General features: G+C 44.7%; 3 protein-coding genes across 13 annotated transcripts; all 3 read left to right on the top strand.

Annotated features, from left to right (window-relative positions):
• The first annotated feature begins 481 nt into the window (after positions 1-481).
• On the top strand, positions 482-2,797 carry LOC311305132 (zona pellucida sperm-binding protein 4-like). Of its 2 annotated transcripts, XM_084432667.1 has the most exons (9): positions 504-707; positions 756-1,299; positions 1,377-1,564; positions 1,638-1,735; positions 1,807-1,964; positions 2,041-2,233; positions 2,303-2,450; positions 2,536-2,608; positions 2,687-2,797. In XM_084432667.1, the coding sequence occupies exons 1-9, from the start codon at positions 525-527 to the stop codon at positions 2,761-2,763; spliced, it is 1,662 nt and encodes a 553-aa protein (XP_084288793.1). In that variant the 5' UTR covers positions 504-524; the 3' UTR covers positions 2,764-2,797. The 2 variants fall into 2 exon arrangements, with proteins under 2 accessions (XP_084288792.1, XP_084288793.1); XM_084432666.1 differs by having other exon boundaries at positions 482-1,299.
• Positions 2,798-7,641: 4,844 nt separating this feature from the next.
• Positions 7,642-10,333, top strand: LOC311305128 (zona pellucida sperm-binding protein 4-like). 10 transcript variants are annotated; one of them, XM_084432654.1, is made up of 10 exons: positions 7,642-7,893; positions 7,955-7,989; positions 8,362-8,833; positions 8,913-9,100; positions 9,174-9,271; positions 9,343-9,500; positions 9,577-9,769; positions 9,839-9,986; positions 10,072-10,144; positions 10,223-10,333. In XM_084432654.1, exons 1-10 carry the CDS (start codon positions 7,878-7,880, stop codon positions 10,297-10,299), a joined length of 1,458 nt encoding a protein of 485 aa, XP_084288780.1. In that variant the 5' UTR covers positions 7,642-7,877; the 3' UTR covers positions 10,300-10,333. The 10 variants fall into 10 exon arrangements, with proteins under 10 accessions (XP_084288780.1, XP_084288786.1, XP_084288788.1 ...); XM_084432660.1 differs by having other exon boundaries at positions 7,955-8,397; positions 8,554-8,833; XM_084432662.1 differs by having other exon boundaries at positions 7,942-8,037; positions 8,554-8,833.
• Positions 10,334-12,344: 2,011 nt separating this feature from the next.
• On the top strand, positions 12,345-14,999 carry LOC311305129 (zona pellucida sperm-binding protein 4-like). Its single transcript, XM_084432663.1, has 8 exons — positions 12,345-13,499; positions 13,579-13,766; positions 13,840-13,937; positions 14,009-14,166; positions 14,243-14,435; positions 14,505-14,652; positions 14,738-14,810; positions 14,889-14,999. Exons 1-8 carry the CDS (start codon positions 12,413-12,415, stop codon positions 14,963-14,965), a joined length of 2,022 nt encoding a protein of 673 aa, XP_084288789.1. The 5' UTR covers positions 12,345-12,412; the 3' UTR covers positions 14,966-14,999.
• Positions 15,000-15,494: the final 495 nt, after the last annotated feature.

The raw sequence follows: 15,494 nt of genomic DNA, 5'->3' as shown, positions 1-15,494 counted from the left end.
AGGGTTGAAAACATGCGGAACTAGCTTAACAAAAAATACATAAATCTCTTGTCTCAGGGGGATATGAGGGAGGGAAGCACGGTAATTCCAAAATACTACAGGTTTTCTACTGATACAAAGCTTAATGCTAAATGCTGAAGTATCCCTTTAAGAAGTGCACTAGCAGGTGTTATTTAAACTTTCTTAAAATACACAGGCCTGTTGCCATGAGAAAACTATGATGTGTTTCAAAGAAAAAAAACAATCCAGAATAGCTAAAACATCTAATATAAAAAAGGATGAATTCAGAATGGCAGAAATAGTATTCTGAATTCAGCTCAATGTGGTTTTATGTATGTTCAAAAGGGAAAAATGTACTTTTAAGAAACAATAGAATCACCTAGTTGCATAAACTCCCACTCGTGCAAGTCTGGAGAATCATGACTGTTAATGAAGAGGGAGGGATTATCATTAATTAGCCAAAGTCTGTAGAGTACAAAAGGACCAAAGGGCAGCACCTCAGCAGTGTGACTAGCTGTTGAAGAATGGCAGGAAGTTGGTTTGCTGTTCAGTCGCTGGCACTTTGTGTTTGGTTCTGTGCTTTCAGTCATGCTGTTCCGAAGTGGAGTGATCTGCCCCAGAATCCTCAAGCTCTGATGTTCAAGCAAACTGACCAGTGGTTTCAAAAGCCAGTTCAACAGCAATCTAGTCAATGGTTTCCTCAGCAGGTTCAAAAGCCAGTTCAACAGCAAGCTAGTCAATGGTTTCCTCAGCAGGTTCCAAAGCCAGTTCAACAGCAAGCTAGTCAACAGTTTCTTCAGCAGGTTCAAAAGCCAGTTCAACAGCAATCTAGTCAATGGTTTCCTCAGCAGGTTCAAAAGCCATTTCAACAGCAAGCTAGTCAATGGTTTCCTCAGCAGGTTCAAAAGCCATTTCAACAGCAAGCTAGTCAACAGTTTCCTCAGTCAGTTCAACAGCAAGCTAGTCAACAGTTTCTTCAGGAGGTTCAAAAGCCAGTTCAACAGCAAGCTAGTCAATGGTTTCCTCAGTCAGTTCAACAGCAAGCTAGTCAACAGTTTCCTCAGTCAGTTCAACAGCAAGCTAGTCAACAGTTTCCTCAGTCAGTTCAACAGCAAGCTAGTCAACAGTTTCCTCAGCAGTTTCAGCCTAAGCAGCCAGTGGCACAGGCAGAGCCCCTTGACAAATGTACTGTAGCTGATTATGAGCAGATTCAATGTGGACCACCTGGTATCAGTGGTGCTGAGTGTGCTGCTATCAACTGCTGCTTTAATGGACAGCAGTGTTACTATGGGAAGGCAGGTAAGAGTGTAGTCAATGTGGAGGCATTCATGTTAAACTGATCCTCAGCAGTAACCTGCTCTTGTAACTCGTTCCAGTGACTGTCCAGTGTATAAGAGATGGTCAGTTTGTGGTAGTGGTGGCTAGAGATGTTACGCTGCCTCGATTGAGCCTGGATTCAGTCCGTCTCCTGGGTGGAAGTGATCCAGCTTGCAGTCCTGTGGGATCCACACCTTTCTTTGCTATATACCAGTTCCCTGTCACTGCATGTGGCACAAGCATGATGGCGAGTAGCTGCTTGTGGTTTTGTTCTGCATGGCTAAGAATGGATTGGATGCCAACAATGTTACTATTTGCAGGAGGACAGTGGATATGTGGTGTATGAAAACAGAATGACCTCCTCATATGAAGTGGGTATCGGACCACTTGGTTCCATTACAAGGGACAGTCATTTTGAGTAAGTGATGTATGCTTTATCATAAATGAGAATCATTGACAAATGCTACAAGCTCACTGTTTGTTGTCCAGGCTTCTCTTCCAGTGTAGGTACTCTGGTACCTCTGTGGAAGCTCTGGTTGTCGAGGTCAACACCGTTCCTCCACCTCCACCAGTAGCTGCTCCTGGACCCCTCAGGGTGGAGCTTAGACTGGCAAATGGTCAATGTGTCACCAAAGGCTGTGCAGAAGGTAAGTGTTTGTCCCAAGTATGCCTTAAGCCTTTCTAAAGCTCCAGTTTCTAGTTAAACGCTGCATTCTTCCTCAGGGGACGAGGCGTACACGTCCTACTACAGTGATGCTGATTATCCAGTTACAAAAGTCCTGCGGGAGCCTGTGTATGTTGAGGTGCACATTTTGGAGAGGACCGACCCCAACATTGTCCTGATGCTGGGACATTGCTGGGCGACATCAACCCCCAGTCCACTCAGTCTACCCCAATGGGATCTTCTGGTTGATGGGTGAGTAAGGCCAGTCTTTATCCATCTAGTGTGCTGTAAGGCATTTCTGACTGCCTCTTTGCCTTTCAGATGCCCTTACCAGGATGATCGTTACCTGACCGCATTGGTTCCAGTGGCTGGATCATCTGGTCTTCAGTTCCCGACCCACTACAAGCGCTTTGTTGTGAAGATGTTCGCGTTTGTAGATCCAGCATCACTGGCTCCTCTGCAGGAAACCGTATGCTCTGCAGCCTTACCTCAACCCTTAATATTAGTGCTTTTTACAGTGAATTCTATGGCTTAACCCTTTCCCCTTCTGTTAGATCTTCATCCACTGTAGTACAGCGGTGTGCCATCCCTCCTCTGGCTCCTGTGAGCAAAGTTGCACTAGGAAAAGTGAGTGCTTGCTGTAAGTTGACTTCAGGAACTGAGAATTTATTGAAATGCCCCTCACGCTTCTACCACTTTTTACAGGAAGAGACGTGCACGTCAAGACCATCTCTAGTGGGCAAACTGTGGTGTCTAGTGGACAAGTTAACCTGGTCAAGTGAATTTAAGTGTTTTAATAAACTTCATGAAACTCAACATGTTTCTCTTTGGTATTCATTTCTGTCTGAGTTGGATGTTTCGTGACTTTTCTCAGTTTGACTTCTGCACTACTAAACCTTTTTCTTTTGTGCATTGAGTTTCTTGACTTGAACTAAACAAGCCAAGTTTCTGCCTAAATCATCTATCTTTACTATTTGCCAAGTTCTAGTTAACTTGGGGCCCCTGTTCATGTATCACATATCAAATGAAGGATTTAGCTTCTGTCTGTTTGAGGCTTTACATACGACTTTATGGCTGGACTAGTGTAGCAGAGCGGGCGTGATTTGACTCAAATTGCTGTAATTTCCGACTACGCCACCTGGGGAATTTCACCCCAAGAATTTAATATAACCTCTAAGGCACACACAGGTCCCAATCACCGTTGGAGTCAGAGACATAAGTAATCGTACAAAAGTATTTTATTTAAGCAACATTCATAGTTAAAAGAGGCATTGACCAGCAATCACACATCTCAATTGTTTAATTCTATTGTTGGCAGCAGAGGAACCTGGGCTTACCTGCAGAGGCAGTCTCAAGATATCACCCTTATGAAAATTACTCTATACACAGTACACACACTAATACACACTCAACGACTCATGTCAGAGAAGACCACGACACACAGTGAGGACATCACCACCTAAATGGTCACTCGTCTGCCCCCGGGTGCCCAGGCCCTGCCAACAAACAAAAGAAAAAGACATCAAACAGTGATATGCAAAAAGAACAAAATAATTCCTTAATACAATAATCAAACCAAAATAAACATACAAATTCGAAAAAGAGAAATCAATTAAAGAAATAAACAGGAAAAACGAGGAAAAACAAACATATCACTGAGAACAGAATTTACTGAAAACAGTTCACTCAAGACGATTCACCTGAGACAGTTCACTCGAGACAGTTCACTCGAGACAGTTCACTCAAGACGATTCACTTGAGACAGTTCACTCCAGACGATTCACTCGAGACCGTAGCGTCAGTTCACTCGAGTCGGTTCCCTCGAGACGGAACACAAAACAAAACACAAAATAGTAGTAGTAGTAGTAGTAGCCTTTATTGTCACTTAGTCACAAGTACCAGCGAAATTAGCCATCAACCTGTCCATACAAACATACATACAATATGACAAGTGGGTAGACAGAACAGGAAGACAGAGCATTGAGGAAAAAAAATACAGCATAACATGAGGAGAGGTGAGGAGAAAAAAAGGCAACCCACAGACTATGCTCCTGTAAGGAGTACAGTTTGGGAACAGTAAAAAAAAACACCTCAGCAACATTAGCACATAATCAGTACACAACATGAACACACAAGACTTGCAACAGGGGAGTGGAGTGGGGGATGGAGGTAACCCAGCACAGGCAAGCAGCCATCCGGTCCTGCAGCCATTTTCGGCGCTGGTCACAGACCCGCCTGCCAGACTGGTGGTACAAAGCGTTGAAGGCGAGGGATTGGGGTTTGGGGTGGTGATTGCATATCTGTATATATGTAAGAGTTCGTGTATGTGTAGGCCTGGAGAGTCGCTACGCCTGACATCCTAATCTAGGTGCCTCAGTCCACAGGATGTCATAGCGATACACAGCAGTTGCCATGGAGTCAACCTTGATCAGGTCCCAGACAGAGTCAACAATCAGCAGGTGTCTGTGGGGAATGGGGGAAGGAACGCAAGAGCGTCTCGCTGCAGTGCTCTCTCCAGAGGGAGTTGTTGTTGCAGCAGCAGCCTCGGCCAAGGCCAGTGCTGGTAGAGGGGGGCCGAAAACAGATAAGATTGGGGTTGTTTGGTCTTGGGACGAGTAGCCGCCAATTTACATAGCTCCTGGTCCATTTGGGTCTCCGAAACGATCATTTGCCTTTGCAAAGCTGTAAGCTTCTCCAAGATGTTATCAATATTTTGGTTCATAGTCACCAAAGTCACAGTCTGAGTGCTGACAGCTCTGCCCACTGCTTCAATCATGACGGGCAGCCTTGTGGGGTTTTGGACAGCTGTCACCGTCTTCTTAATTCCTCGATAAACCAGGGCAATGCCTAATCCAAACAGCAGAAAACCTGTTATCATGGTTCCGAATAGGTAGATATCTTCAATGTCCTCCACGGAGAGAGCCGCCAGACACACGACCCGCCACCTCTCCCACGCGTCCATCGTGTAGCCAGCTGTGAACGTTCCGGCAGGGCAGTCAGGTTCCCCCGAACCCAAGCTTCTCGTTGAGAAGATGGTGTCAATTGCGTTGAGAGACCAGTTGATCAAATCCATAATTTCTTAGTTTGGAGAGCAGTGCGGAGAGAGTCTCTTGAAGTACAAGACAGTAGACTAGATGAGACGAGAGGAGCAAAGCAGGGGAGATAAGGGAGAGGAGGGGAAGAAAATGCGACCGCCTTCGTTGAGAGCCAAAGAGAGAAGAGATAAAACAGAACAGCAGCCGATGAGGAGCAGAGCAAACAGCAGTTTATGATCAAGCAATGGGCAGATAATTCTCATGCAGGACGCCACTACTGTCCTTATCGCGTGCCTAAAAACAAAACAAAAAGGGGTTACACCGCGATTCCCTCTCCCTTGGCTTCACGCTCGAGCAGTATACTCACAAAACATGCTGTCCCGGGATTACTATCCCCGAACTATGCGGTAGATGGAGTCAAATGTCTCCGACAAACTCGTTGGCAGAAAGCGCAGATAGGTCTTACACTACGTTAAACAGAGATTAGTCAGATTACCCGCTCAGCCAGAGCAAAACTTCGTTTACAAGACACAGTCGCATACAAATGCCTCCCTTACCTGTCTCAAATGTCCATACTAAACTCTCCAGAAAGCACACAGACTGGCAAACAGCACTGACAGTGAATAAGCAGCTTCAGCGATCTTTTTACGAGCAACACCTGACACTGCACTCCAACAAAACGCAGCAGGGCGCCTGGGTAACGTCACGGCCCCGGATAGTGACGCACACTAAGGAACCAGTAACCCATGCTCTTATACGCACCGGATGCCAGGCCATTGGCCAAATCATAAGTAGGAGGGGTCATAACCCTTCCTGCTACACTAGCATAACTGTATATATTGATGCCCAAACCCCTCTGAGGTCACTCGTCGGCTTTTTGGAATGCTTTTTTACAGTCACGCAAGTATAGAATCATATTGGGATAAAGGATTGGTTGATACTGAATATATATATATATATATATTTTATTTCAGGCTAGTCCCAGTAATGTAGACTGCTTTCATTTAAGCATTAATCCTTTAACTGTTGTATCCCAACTAGGTAGCTGACCAAGGCCTTGTTTACACCTGGTACTAAGAAGCATTTTTGTAAATCGGATCACAAGTGGACTGTGGTAAATGAAGGTGTAAAAAGGGGCTATTTTTTTTTTTTTTTTGAGCTTGTCTATTTTTGCCCACTTCTAGAGGTAGTCCAACACATTCGGCCAGATTGCTTTCATAGAGTAGATGCTCAAGTGGTTGAATGTGTTCAAACAGCCGCAAAACGGTGTACTCTACCGCCTACTGACCTAGTACGTAAACATTTTAAAGGGATACTTCACCTCTGGAAGATGAATCTGTATTTAAAATGGGTCATTTATGTAGTAGAAATGTGAAATTATTTTTAAATTTGGAGCCTTCTAGACTGAGAAAAGCCAGAAAATGTATTTTTGGCTCATGTGGATGAAAGACAACTCCCAGAATGCACTTGCTTCGCTGCCCTACGAGGCCACGCCTACCGGTAAGAGAGCGCAGTTAAACAACTAGGTTAGGCTACTAGTTGACTCGAAACTTAAAAGACACCGTTTTATCGTGAGTCTCCGTGACGAGTCTGCCCGGGATTTCGAGATCGCCCAAAATGTCCGGGATTTGGCTTTTGCGTTCTACAGTCGCCGTTCATTATGTTTACTGTGGCGAGCAGGACGAGGCTGAGGGCCGTGAGAGGCCGGCGCGAGGCCGGTGGCGTGATTACTGATGAGCGACACCTGTGAGACGCACCGGTCTTGTAGGATATCTCTCACGGAGGAGCGGGAATTTTCTTAGCAATGCTAAAACGCACATCTACCGAACACTTGTTTAGCGTTCATGTAAACACTACATTCAGATTCACCAATCGGAATGAATTCAGTTAGATTGAAACAAAAGGTGTGCATGTAAACAATGAATGGCGACTGTAGTAAGCAAAAGCTGAATCCCGGACATTTTGGACGATCTCGACGGTCGGACATGTCCGGGTAAAAGAGGATGGTAAACCCTACTACTCAGCTTTCTCCACAGAGCAAGAGCCTGTTAGCTTAGCTTCCAAAAAAAGATGGCTGACACTATTTGTACATTCTGTGAGTGAGATCCCACCCCCTATGGGCGGGTTGAAAACATGCGGAACTAGCTTAACAAAAAATACATAAATCTCTCGTCTCAGGGGGATATGAGGGAGGGAAGCACGGTAATTCCAAAATACTACAGGTTTTCTACTGATACAAAGCTTAATGCTAAATGCTGAAGTATCCCTTTAAGAAGTGCACTAGCAGGTGTTATTTAAACTTTCTTAAAATACACAGGCCTGTTGCCATGAGAAAACTATGATGTGTTTCAAAGAAAAAAAAACAATCCAGAATAGCTAAAACATCTAATATAAAAAAGGCTGAATTCCGAATGGCAGAAATAGTATTCTGAATTCAGCTCAATGTGGTTTTATGTATGTTCAAAAGGGTAAAATGTACTTTTAAGAAACAATAGAATCACCTAGTTGCATAAACTCCCACTCGTGCAAGTCTGGAGAATCATGACTGTTAATGAAGAGGGAGGGATTATCATTAATTAGCCAAAGTCTGTAGAGTACAAAAGGACCAAAGGGCAGCACCTCAGCAGTGTGACTAGCTGTTGAAGAATGGCAGGAAGTTGGTGTGCTGTTCAGTTGCTGGCACTTTGTGTTTGGTTCTGTGCTTTCAGTCATGCTGTTCCGAAGTGGAGTGATCTGCCCCAGAATCCTCAAGCTCTGACGTTCCAGCAAACTGACCAGTGGTTTCAAAAGCCAGTTCAACAGCAATCTAGTCAATGGTTTTCTCAGCAGGTTCAAAAGCCAGTTCAACAGCACTCTAGTCAATGGTTTCCTCAGCAGGTTCAAAAGCCAGTTCAACAGCACTCTAGTCAATGGTTTCCTCAGCAGGTTCAAAAGCCAGTTCAACAGCAAGCTAGTCAACAGTTTCTTCAGGAGGTTCAAAAGCCAGTTCAACAGCACTCTAGTCAATGGTTTCCTCAGCAGGTTCAAAAGCCAGTTCAACAGCAAGCTAGTCAACAGTTTCTTCAGGAGGTTCAAAAGCCAGTTCAACAGCACTCTAGTCAATGGTTTCCTCAGCAAGTTCAAAAGCCAGTTCAACAGCAAGCTAGTCAACAGTTTCTTCAGCAGGTTCAAAAGCCAGTTCAACAGCAAGCTAGTCAACAGTTTCTTCAGGAGGTTCAAAAGCCAGTTCAACAGCAATCTAGTCAATGGTTTCCTCAGCAGGTTCAAAAGCCAGTTCAACAGCAAGCTAGTCAACAGTTTCCTCAGTCAGTTCAACAGCAAGCTAGTCAACAGTTTCTTCAGGAGGTTCAACAGCAAGCTAGTCAACAGTTTCTTCAGCAGGTTCAAAAGCCAGTTCAACAGCAAGCTAGTCAACAGTTTCCTCAGTCAGTTCAACAGCAAGCTAGTCAACAGTTTCCTCAGTCAGTTCAACAGCAAGCTAGTCAACAGTTTCCTCAGTCAGTTCAACAGCAAGCTAGTCAACAGTTTCTTCAGCAGGTTCAAAAGCCAGTTCAACAGCAAGCTAGTCAACAGTTTCCTCAGTCAGTTCAACAGCAAGCTAGTCAACAGTTTCCTCAGTCAGTTCAACAGCAAGCTAGTCAACAGTTTCCTCAGCAGTTTCAGCCTAAGCAGCCAGTGGCACAGGCAGAGCCCCTTGACAAATGTACTGTAGCTGATTATGAGCAGATTCAATGTGGACCACCTGGTATCAGTGGTGCTGAGTGTGCTGCTATCAACTGCTGCTTTAATGGACAGCAGTGTTACTATGGGAAGGCAGGTAAGAGTGTAGAGTCAATGTGGAGGCATTCATGTTAAACTGATCCTCAGCAGTAACCTGCTCTTGTAACTCGTTCCAGTGACTGTCCAGTGTATAAGAGATGGTCAGTTTGTGGTAGTGGTGGCTAGAGATGTTACGCTGCCTCGATTGAGCCTGGATTCAGTCCGTCTCCTGGGTGGAAGTGATCCAGCTTGCAGTCCTGTGGGATCCACACCTTTCTTTGCTATATACCAGTTCCCTGTCACTGCATGTGGCACAAGCATGATGGCGAGTATCTGCTTGTGGTTTTGTTCTGCATGGCTAATAATGGATTGGATGCCAACAATGTTACTATTTGCAGGAGGACAGTGGATATGTGGTGTATGAAAACAGAATGACCTCCTCATATGAAGTGGGTATCGGACCACTTGGTTCCATTACAAGGGACAGCCATTTTGAGTAAGTGATGTATGCTTTATCATAAATGAGAATCATTGACAAATGCTACAAGCTCACTGTTTGTTGTCCAGGCTTCTCTTCCAGTGTAGGTACTCTGGTACCTCTGTGGAAGCTCTGGTTGTGGAGGTCAACACCGTTCCTCCACCTCCACCAGTAGCTGCTCCTGGACCCCTCAGGGTGGAGCTTAGACTGGCAAATGGTCAATGTGTCACCAAAGGCTGTGCAGAAGGTAAGTGTTTGTCCCAAGTATGCCTTAAGCCTTTCTAAAGCTCCAGTTTCTAGTTAAACGCTGCATTCTTCCTCAGGGGACGAGGCGTACACGTCCTACTACAGTGATGCTGATTATCCAGTTACAAAAGTCCTGCGGGAGCCTGTGTATGTTGAGGTGCACATTTTGGAGAGGACCGACCCCAACATTGTCCTGATGCTGGGACATTGCTGGGCGACATCAACCCCCAGTCCACTCAGTCTACCCCAATGGGATCTTCTGGTTGATGGGTGAGTAAGGCCAGTCTTTATCCATCTAGTGTGCTGTAAGGCATTTCTGACTGCCTCTTTGCCTTTCAGATGCCCTTACCAGGATGATCGTTACCTGACCGCATTGGTTCCAGTGGCTGGATCATCTGGTCTTCAGTTCCCGACCCACTACAAGCGCTTTGTTGTGAAGATGTTCACGTTTGTAGATCCAGCATCACTGGCTCCTCTGCAGGAAACCGTATGCTCTGCAGCCTTACCTCAACCCTTAATATTAGTGCTTTTTACAGTGAATTCTATGGCTTAACCCTTTCCCCCTCTGTTAGATCTTCATCCACTGTAGTACAGCGGTGTGCCATCCCTCCTCTGGCTCCTGTGAGCAAAGTTGCACTAGGAAAAGTGAGTGCTTGCTGTAAGTTGACTTCAGGAACTGAGAATTTATTGAAATGCCCCTCACGCTTCTACCACTTTTTACAGGAAGAGACGTGCACGTCAAGACCATCTCTAGTGGGCAAACTGTGGTGTCTAGTGGACAAGTTAACCTGGTCAAGTGAATTTTAGTCTTTTAATAAACTTTATGAAACTCAACATGTTTCTCTTTGGTATTCATTTCTGTCTGGAGTTGGATGTTTCGTGACTGTTCTCAGTTTGACTTCTGCACTACTAAACCTTTTTCTTTTGTGCATTGAGATTCTTGACTTGAACTAAACAAGCCAAGTTTCTGCCTAAGTCATCTAACTTTACTATTTGCCAAGTTCTAGTTGTTAACTTGGGCCCCTGTTCATGTTTCACATATCAAATGAAGGATTTAGCTTCTGTCTGTTTGAGGCTTTACATACGACTTTTGGCTGGACTAGCATAACTGCATATATTGATGCCCAAACCCCTCTGAGGTCACTCGTTGGCTTTTTGGAATGCTTTTTTTACAGTCACGCAAGTATAGAATCATATTGGGATAAAGGATTGGTTGATACTGAATATATATATATTTCTAATTTCAGGCTAGTCCCAGTAATGTAGACTGCTTTCATTTAAGCATTAATCCTTTAACTGTTGTATCCCAACTAGGTAGCTGTCCAAGGCCTTGTTTACACCTGGTACTAAGAAGCATTTTTGTAAATCGGATCACAAGTGGACTGTGGTAAATGGTGTAAAAAGGGGCTTTTTTTTTTTTGAGCTTGTCTATTTTTGCCCACTTCTAGAGGTAGTCCAACACATTCGGCCAGATTGCTTTCATAGAGTAGATGCTCATGTGGTTGAATGTGTTCAAACGGCCGCAAAACGGTGTACTCTACCGCCTACTGACCTAGTACGTAAACATTTTAAAGGGATACTTCACCTCTGGAAGATGAATCTGTATTTAAAATGGGTCATTTATGTAGTAGAAATGTGAAATTATTTTTAAATTTGGAGCCTTCTAGACTGAGAAAAGCCAGAAAATGTATTTTTGGCTCATGTGGATGAAAGACAACTCCCAGAATGCACCTGCTTCGCTGCCCTACGAGGCCACTCCCAAGCCACGCCTACCGGTAAGAGAGCGCAGTTAAACAACTAGGCTAGGCTACTAGTTGACTCGAAACTTAAAAGACGCCGTTTTATCGTGAGTCTCCGTGACGAGTCTGCCCGGGATTTCGAGATCGCCCAAAATGTCCGGGATTTGGCTTTTGCGTTCTACAGTCGCCATTCATTATGTTTACTGTGGCGAGCAGGACGAGGCTGAGGGCCGTGAGAGGCCGGCGCGAGGCCGGTGGCGTGATTACTGATGAGCGACACCTGTGAGACGCACCGGTCTTGTAGGCTATCTCTCACGGAGGAGCGGGAATTTTCTTAGCAATGCTAAAACGCACATCTACCGAACACTTGTTTAGCCTTCATGTAAACACTACATTCAGATTCACCAATCGGAATGAATTCAGTTAGATTGAAACAAAAGGTGTGCATGTAAACAATGAATGGCGACTGTAGTAAGCAAAAGCTGAATCCCGGACATTTTGGACGATCTCGACGGTCGGACATGTCCGGGTAAAAGAGGATGGTAAACCCTACTACTCAGCTTTCTCCACAGAGCAAGAGCCTGTTAGCTTAGCTTCCAAAAAAAGATGGCTGACACTATTTGTACATTCTGTGAGTGAGATCCCACCCCCTATGGGCGGGTTGAAAACATGCGGAACTAGCTTAACAAAAAATACATAAATCTCTCGTCTCAGGGGGATATGAGGGAGGGAAGCACGGTAATTCCAAAATACTACAGGTTTTCTACTGATACAAAGCTTAATGCTGAAGTATCCCTTTAAGAAGTGCACTAGCAGGTGTTATTTAAACTTTCTTAAAATACACAGGCCTGTTGCCATGAGAAAACTATGATGTGTTTCAAAGAAAAAAAACAATCCAGAATAGCTAAAACATCTAATATAAAAAAGGATGAATTCAGAATGGCAGAAATAGTATTCTGAATTCAGCTCAATGTGGTTTTATGTATGTTCAAAAGGGAAAAATGTACTTTTAAGAAACAATAGAATCACCTAGTTGCATAAACTCCCACTCGTGCAAGTCTGGAGAATCATGACTGTTAATGAAGAGGGAGGGATTATCATTAATTAGCCAAAGTCTGTAGAGTACAAAAGGACCAAAGGGCAGCACCTCAGCAGTGTGACTAGCTGTTGAAGAATGGCAGGAAGTTGGTGTGCTGTTCAGTTGCTGGCACTTTGTGTTTGGTTCTGTGCTTTCAGTCATGCTGTTCCGAAGTGGAGTGATCTGCCCCAGAATCCTCAAGCTCTGATGTTCAAGCAAACTGACCAGTGGTTTCAAAAGCCAGTTCAACAGCAATCTAGTCAATGGTTTCCTCAGCAGGTTCCAAAGCCAGTTCAACAGCAAGCTAGTCAACAGTTTCTTCAGCAGGTTCCAAAGCCAGCTCAACAGCAATCTAGTCAATGGTTTCCTCAGCAGGTTCAAAAGCCAGTTCAACAGCAATCTAGTCAATGGTTTCCTCAGCAGGTTCAAAAGCCAGTTCAACAGCAAGCTAGTCAACAGTTTCTTCAGGAGGTTCAAAAGCCAGTTCAACAGCAAGCTAGTCAACAGTTTCTTCAGCAGGTTCAAAAGCCAGTTCAACAGCAAGCTAGTCAACACTTTCCTCAGTCAGTTCAACAGCAAGCTAGTCAACAGTTTCCTCAGTCAGTTCAACAGCAAGCTAGTCAACAGTTTCTTCAGCAGGTTCAAAAGCCAGTTCAACTGCAAGCTAGTCAACAGTTTCCTCAGTCAGTTCAACAGCAAGCTAGTCAACAGTTTCCTCAGTCAGTTCAACAGCAAGCTAGTCAACAGTTTCCTCAGTCAGTTCAACAGCAAGCTAGTCAACAGTTTCCTCAGTCAGTTCAACAGCAAGCTAGTCAACAGTTTCCTCAGTCAGTTCAACAGCAAGCTAGTCAACAGTTTCTTCAGCAGGTTCAAAAGCCAGTTCAACAGCAAGCTAGTCAACAGTTTCCTCAGTCAGTTCAACAGCAAGCTAGTCAACAGTTTCCTCAGTCAGTTCAACAGCAAGCTAGTCAACAGTTTCCTCAGTCAGTTCAACAGCAAGCTAGTCAACAGTTTCCTCAGCAGTTTCAGCCTAAGCAGCCAGTGGCACAGGCAGAGCCCCTTGACAAATGTACTGTAGCTGATTATGAGCAGATTCAATGTGGACCACCTGGTATCAGTGGTGCTGAGTGTGCTGCTATCAACTGCTGCTTTAATGGACAGCAGTGTTACTATGGGAAGGCAGGTAAGAGTGTAGAGTCAATGTGGAGGCATTCATGTTAAACTGATCCTCAGCAGTAACCTGCTCTTATAACTCGTTCCAGTGACTGTCCAGTGTATAAGAGATGGTCAGTTTGTGGTAGTGGTGGCTAGAGATGTTACGCTGCCTCGATTGAGCCTGGATTCAGTCCGTCTCCTGGGTGGAAGTGATCCAGCTTGCAGTCCTGTGGGATCCACACCTTTCTTTGCTATATACCAGTTCCCTGTCACTGCATGTGGCACAAGCATGATGGCGAGTAGCTGCTTGTGGTTTTGTTCTGCATGGCTAAGAATGGATTGGATGCCAACAATGTTACTATTTGCAGGAGGACAGTGGATATGTGGTGTATGAAAACAGAATGACCTCCTCATATGAAGTGGGTATCGGACCACTTGGTTCCATTACAAGGGACAGCCATTTTGAGTAAGTGATGTATGCTTTATCATAAATGAGAATCATTGACAAATGCTACAAGCTCACTGTTTGTTGTCCAGGCTTCTCTTCCAGTGTAGGTACTCTGGTACCTCTGTGGAAGCTCTGGTTGTGGAGGTCAACACCGTTCCTCCACCTCCACCAGTAGCTGCTCCTGGACCCCTCAGGGTGGAGCTTAGACTGGCAAATGGTCAATGTGTCACCAAAGGCTGTGCAGAAGGTAAGTGTTTGTCCCAAGTATGCCTTAAGCCTTTCTAAAGCTCCAGTTTCTAGTTAAACGCTGCATTCTTCCTCAGGGGACGAGGCGTACACGTCCTACTACAGTGATGCTGATTATCCAGTTACAAAAGTCCTGCGGGAGCCTGTGTATGTTGAGGTGCACATTTTGGAGAGGACCGACCCCACCATTGTCCTGATGCTGGGACATTGCTGGGCGACATCAACCCCCAGTCCACTCAGTCTACCCCAATGGGATCTTCTGGTTGATGGGTGAGTAAGGCCAGTCTTTATCCATCTAGTGTGCTGTAAGGCATTTCTGACTGCCTCTTTGCCTTTCAGATGCCCTTACCAGGATGATCGTTACCTGACCGCATTGGTTCCAGTGGCTGGATCATCTGGTCTTCAGTTCCCGACCCACTACAAGCGCTTTGTTGTGAAGATGTTCACGTTTGTAGATCCAGCATCACTGGCTCCTCTGCAGGAAACCGTATGCTCTGCAGCCTTACCTCAACCCTTAATATTAGTGCTTTTTACAGTGAATTCTAGGGCTTAACCCTTTCCCCCTCTGTTAGATCTTCATCCACTGTAGTACAGCGGTGTGCCATCCCTCCTCTGGCTCCTGTGAGCAAAGTTGCACTAGGAAAAGTGAGTGCTTGCTGTAAGTTGACTTCAGGAACTGAGAATTTATTGAAATGCCCCTCACGCTTCTACCACTTTTTACAGGAAGAGACGTGCACGTCAAGACCATCTCTAGTGGGCAAACTGTGGTGTCTAGTGGACAAGTTAACCTGGTCAAGTGAATTTTAGTCTTTTAATAAACTTCATGAAACTCAACATGTTTCTCTTTGGTATTCATTTCTGTCTGGAGTTGGATGTTTCGTGACTGTTCTCAGTTTGACTTCTGCACTACTAAACCTTTTTCTTTTGTGCATTGAGATTCTTGACTTGAACTAAACAAGCCAAGTTTCTGCCTAAGTCATCTAACTTTACTATTTGCCAAGTTCTAGTTGTTAACTTGGGCCCCTGTTCATGTTTCACATATCAAATGAAGGATTTAGCTTCTGTCTGTTTGAGGCTTTACATACGACTTTTGGCTGGACTAGCATAACTGCATATATTGATGCCCAAACCCCTCTGAGGTCACTCGTTGGCTTTTTGGAATGCTTTTTTTACAGTCACGCAAGTATAGAATCATATTGGGATAAAGGATTGGTTGATACTGAATATATATATATTTCTAATTTCAGGCTAGTCCCAGTAATGTAGACTGCTTTCATTTAAGCATTAATCCTTTAACTGTTGTATCCCAACTAGGTAGCTGTCCAAGGC

The sequence above is a fragment of the Rutilus rutilus genome, assembly GCF_951802725.1.
Source record: "Rutilus rutilus genome assembly, chromosome: 15".
NCBI lineage: Eukaryota > Metazoa > Chordata > Actinopteri > Cypriniformes > Leuciscidae > Rutilus > Rutilus rutilus.
Note: the sequence above shows the minus strand (reverse complement) of the source record. Positions and strands in the feature narration are given on the sequence as shown.

What these genes read in the sequence shown, in the direction of transcription:
- LOC311305132 (XM_084432666.1), top strand. Translation starts at nt 525, where the DNA reads ATGGCAGGAAGTTGGTTTGCTGTTCAGTCGCTGGCACTTTGTGTTTGG. An exon ending in GTGTTACTATGGGAAGGCAG is followed by an intron (nt 1,300 to 1,376) that starts GTAAGAGTGTAG and finishes AACTCGTTCCAG; the next exon opens with TGACTGTCCAGTGTATAAGA. An exon ending in TGGGATCTTCTGGTTGATGG is followed by an intron (nt 2,234 to 2,302) that starts GTGAGTAAGGCC and finishes TTTGCCTTTCAG; the next exon opens with ATGCCCTTACCAGGATGATC.
- LOC311305128 (XM_084432653.1), top strand. Translation starts at nt 7,663, where the DNA reads ATGGCAGGAAGTTGGTGTGCTGTTCAGTTGCTGGCACTTTGTGTTTGG. An exon ending in GTGTTACTATGGGAAGGCAG is followed by an intron (nt 8,834 to 8,912) that starts GTAAGAGTGTAG and finishes AACTCGTTCCAG; the next exon opens with TGACTGTCCAGTGTATAAGA. An exon ending in ACAAGGGACAGCCATTTTGA is followed by an intron (nt 9,272 to 9,342) that starts GTAAGTGATGTA and finishes TTTGTTGTCCAG; the next exon opens with GCTTCTCTTCCAGTGTAGGT.
- LOC311305129 (XM_084432663.1), top strand. Translation starts at nt 12,413, where the DNA reads ATGGCAGGAAGTTGGTGTGCTGTTCAGTTGCTGGCACTTTGTGTTTGG. An exon ending in CACCAAAGGCTGTGCAGAAG is followed by an intron (nt 14,167 to 14,242) that starts GTAAGTGTTTGT and finishes ATTCTTCCTCAG; the next exon opens with GGGACGAGGCGTACACGTCC. An exon ending in GCAAAGTTGCACTAGGAAAA is followed by an intron (nt 14,811 to 14,888) that starts GTGAGTGCTTGC and finishes CACTTTTTACAG; the next exon opens with GAAGAGACGTGCACGTCAAG.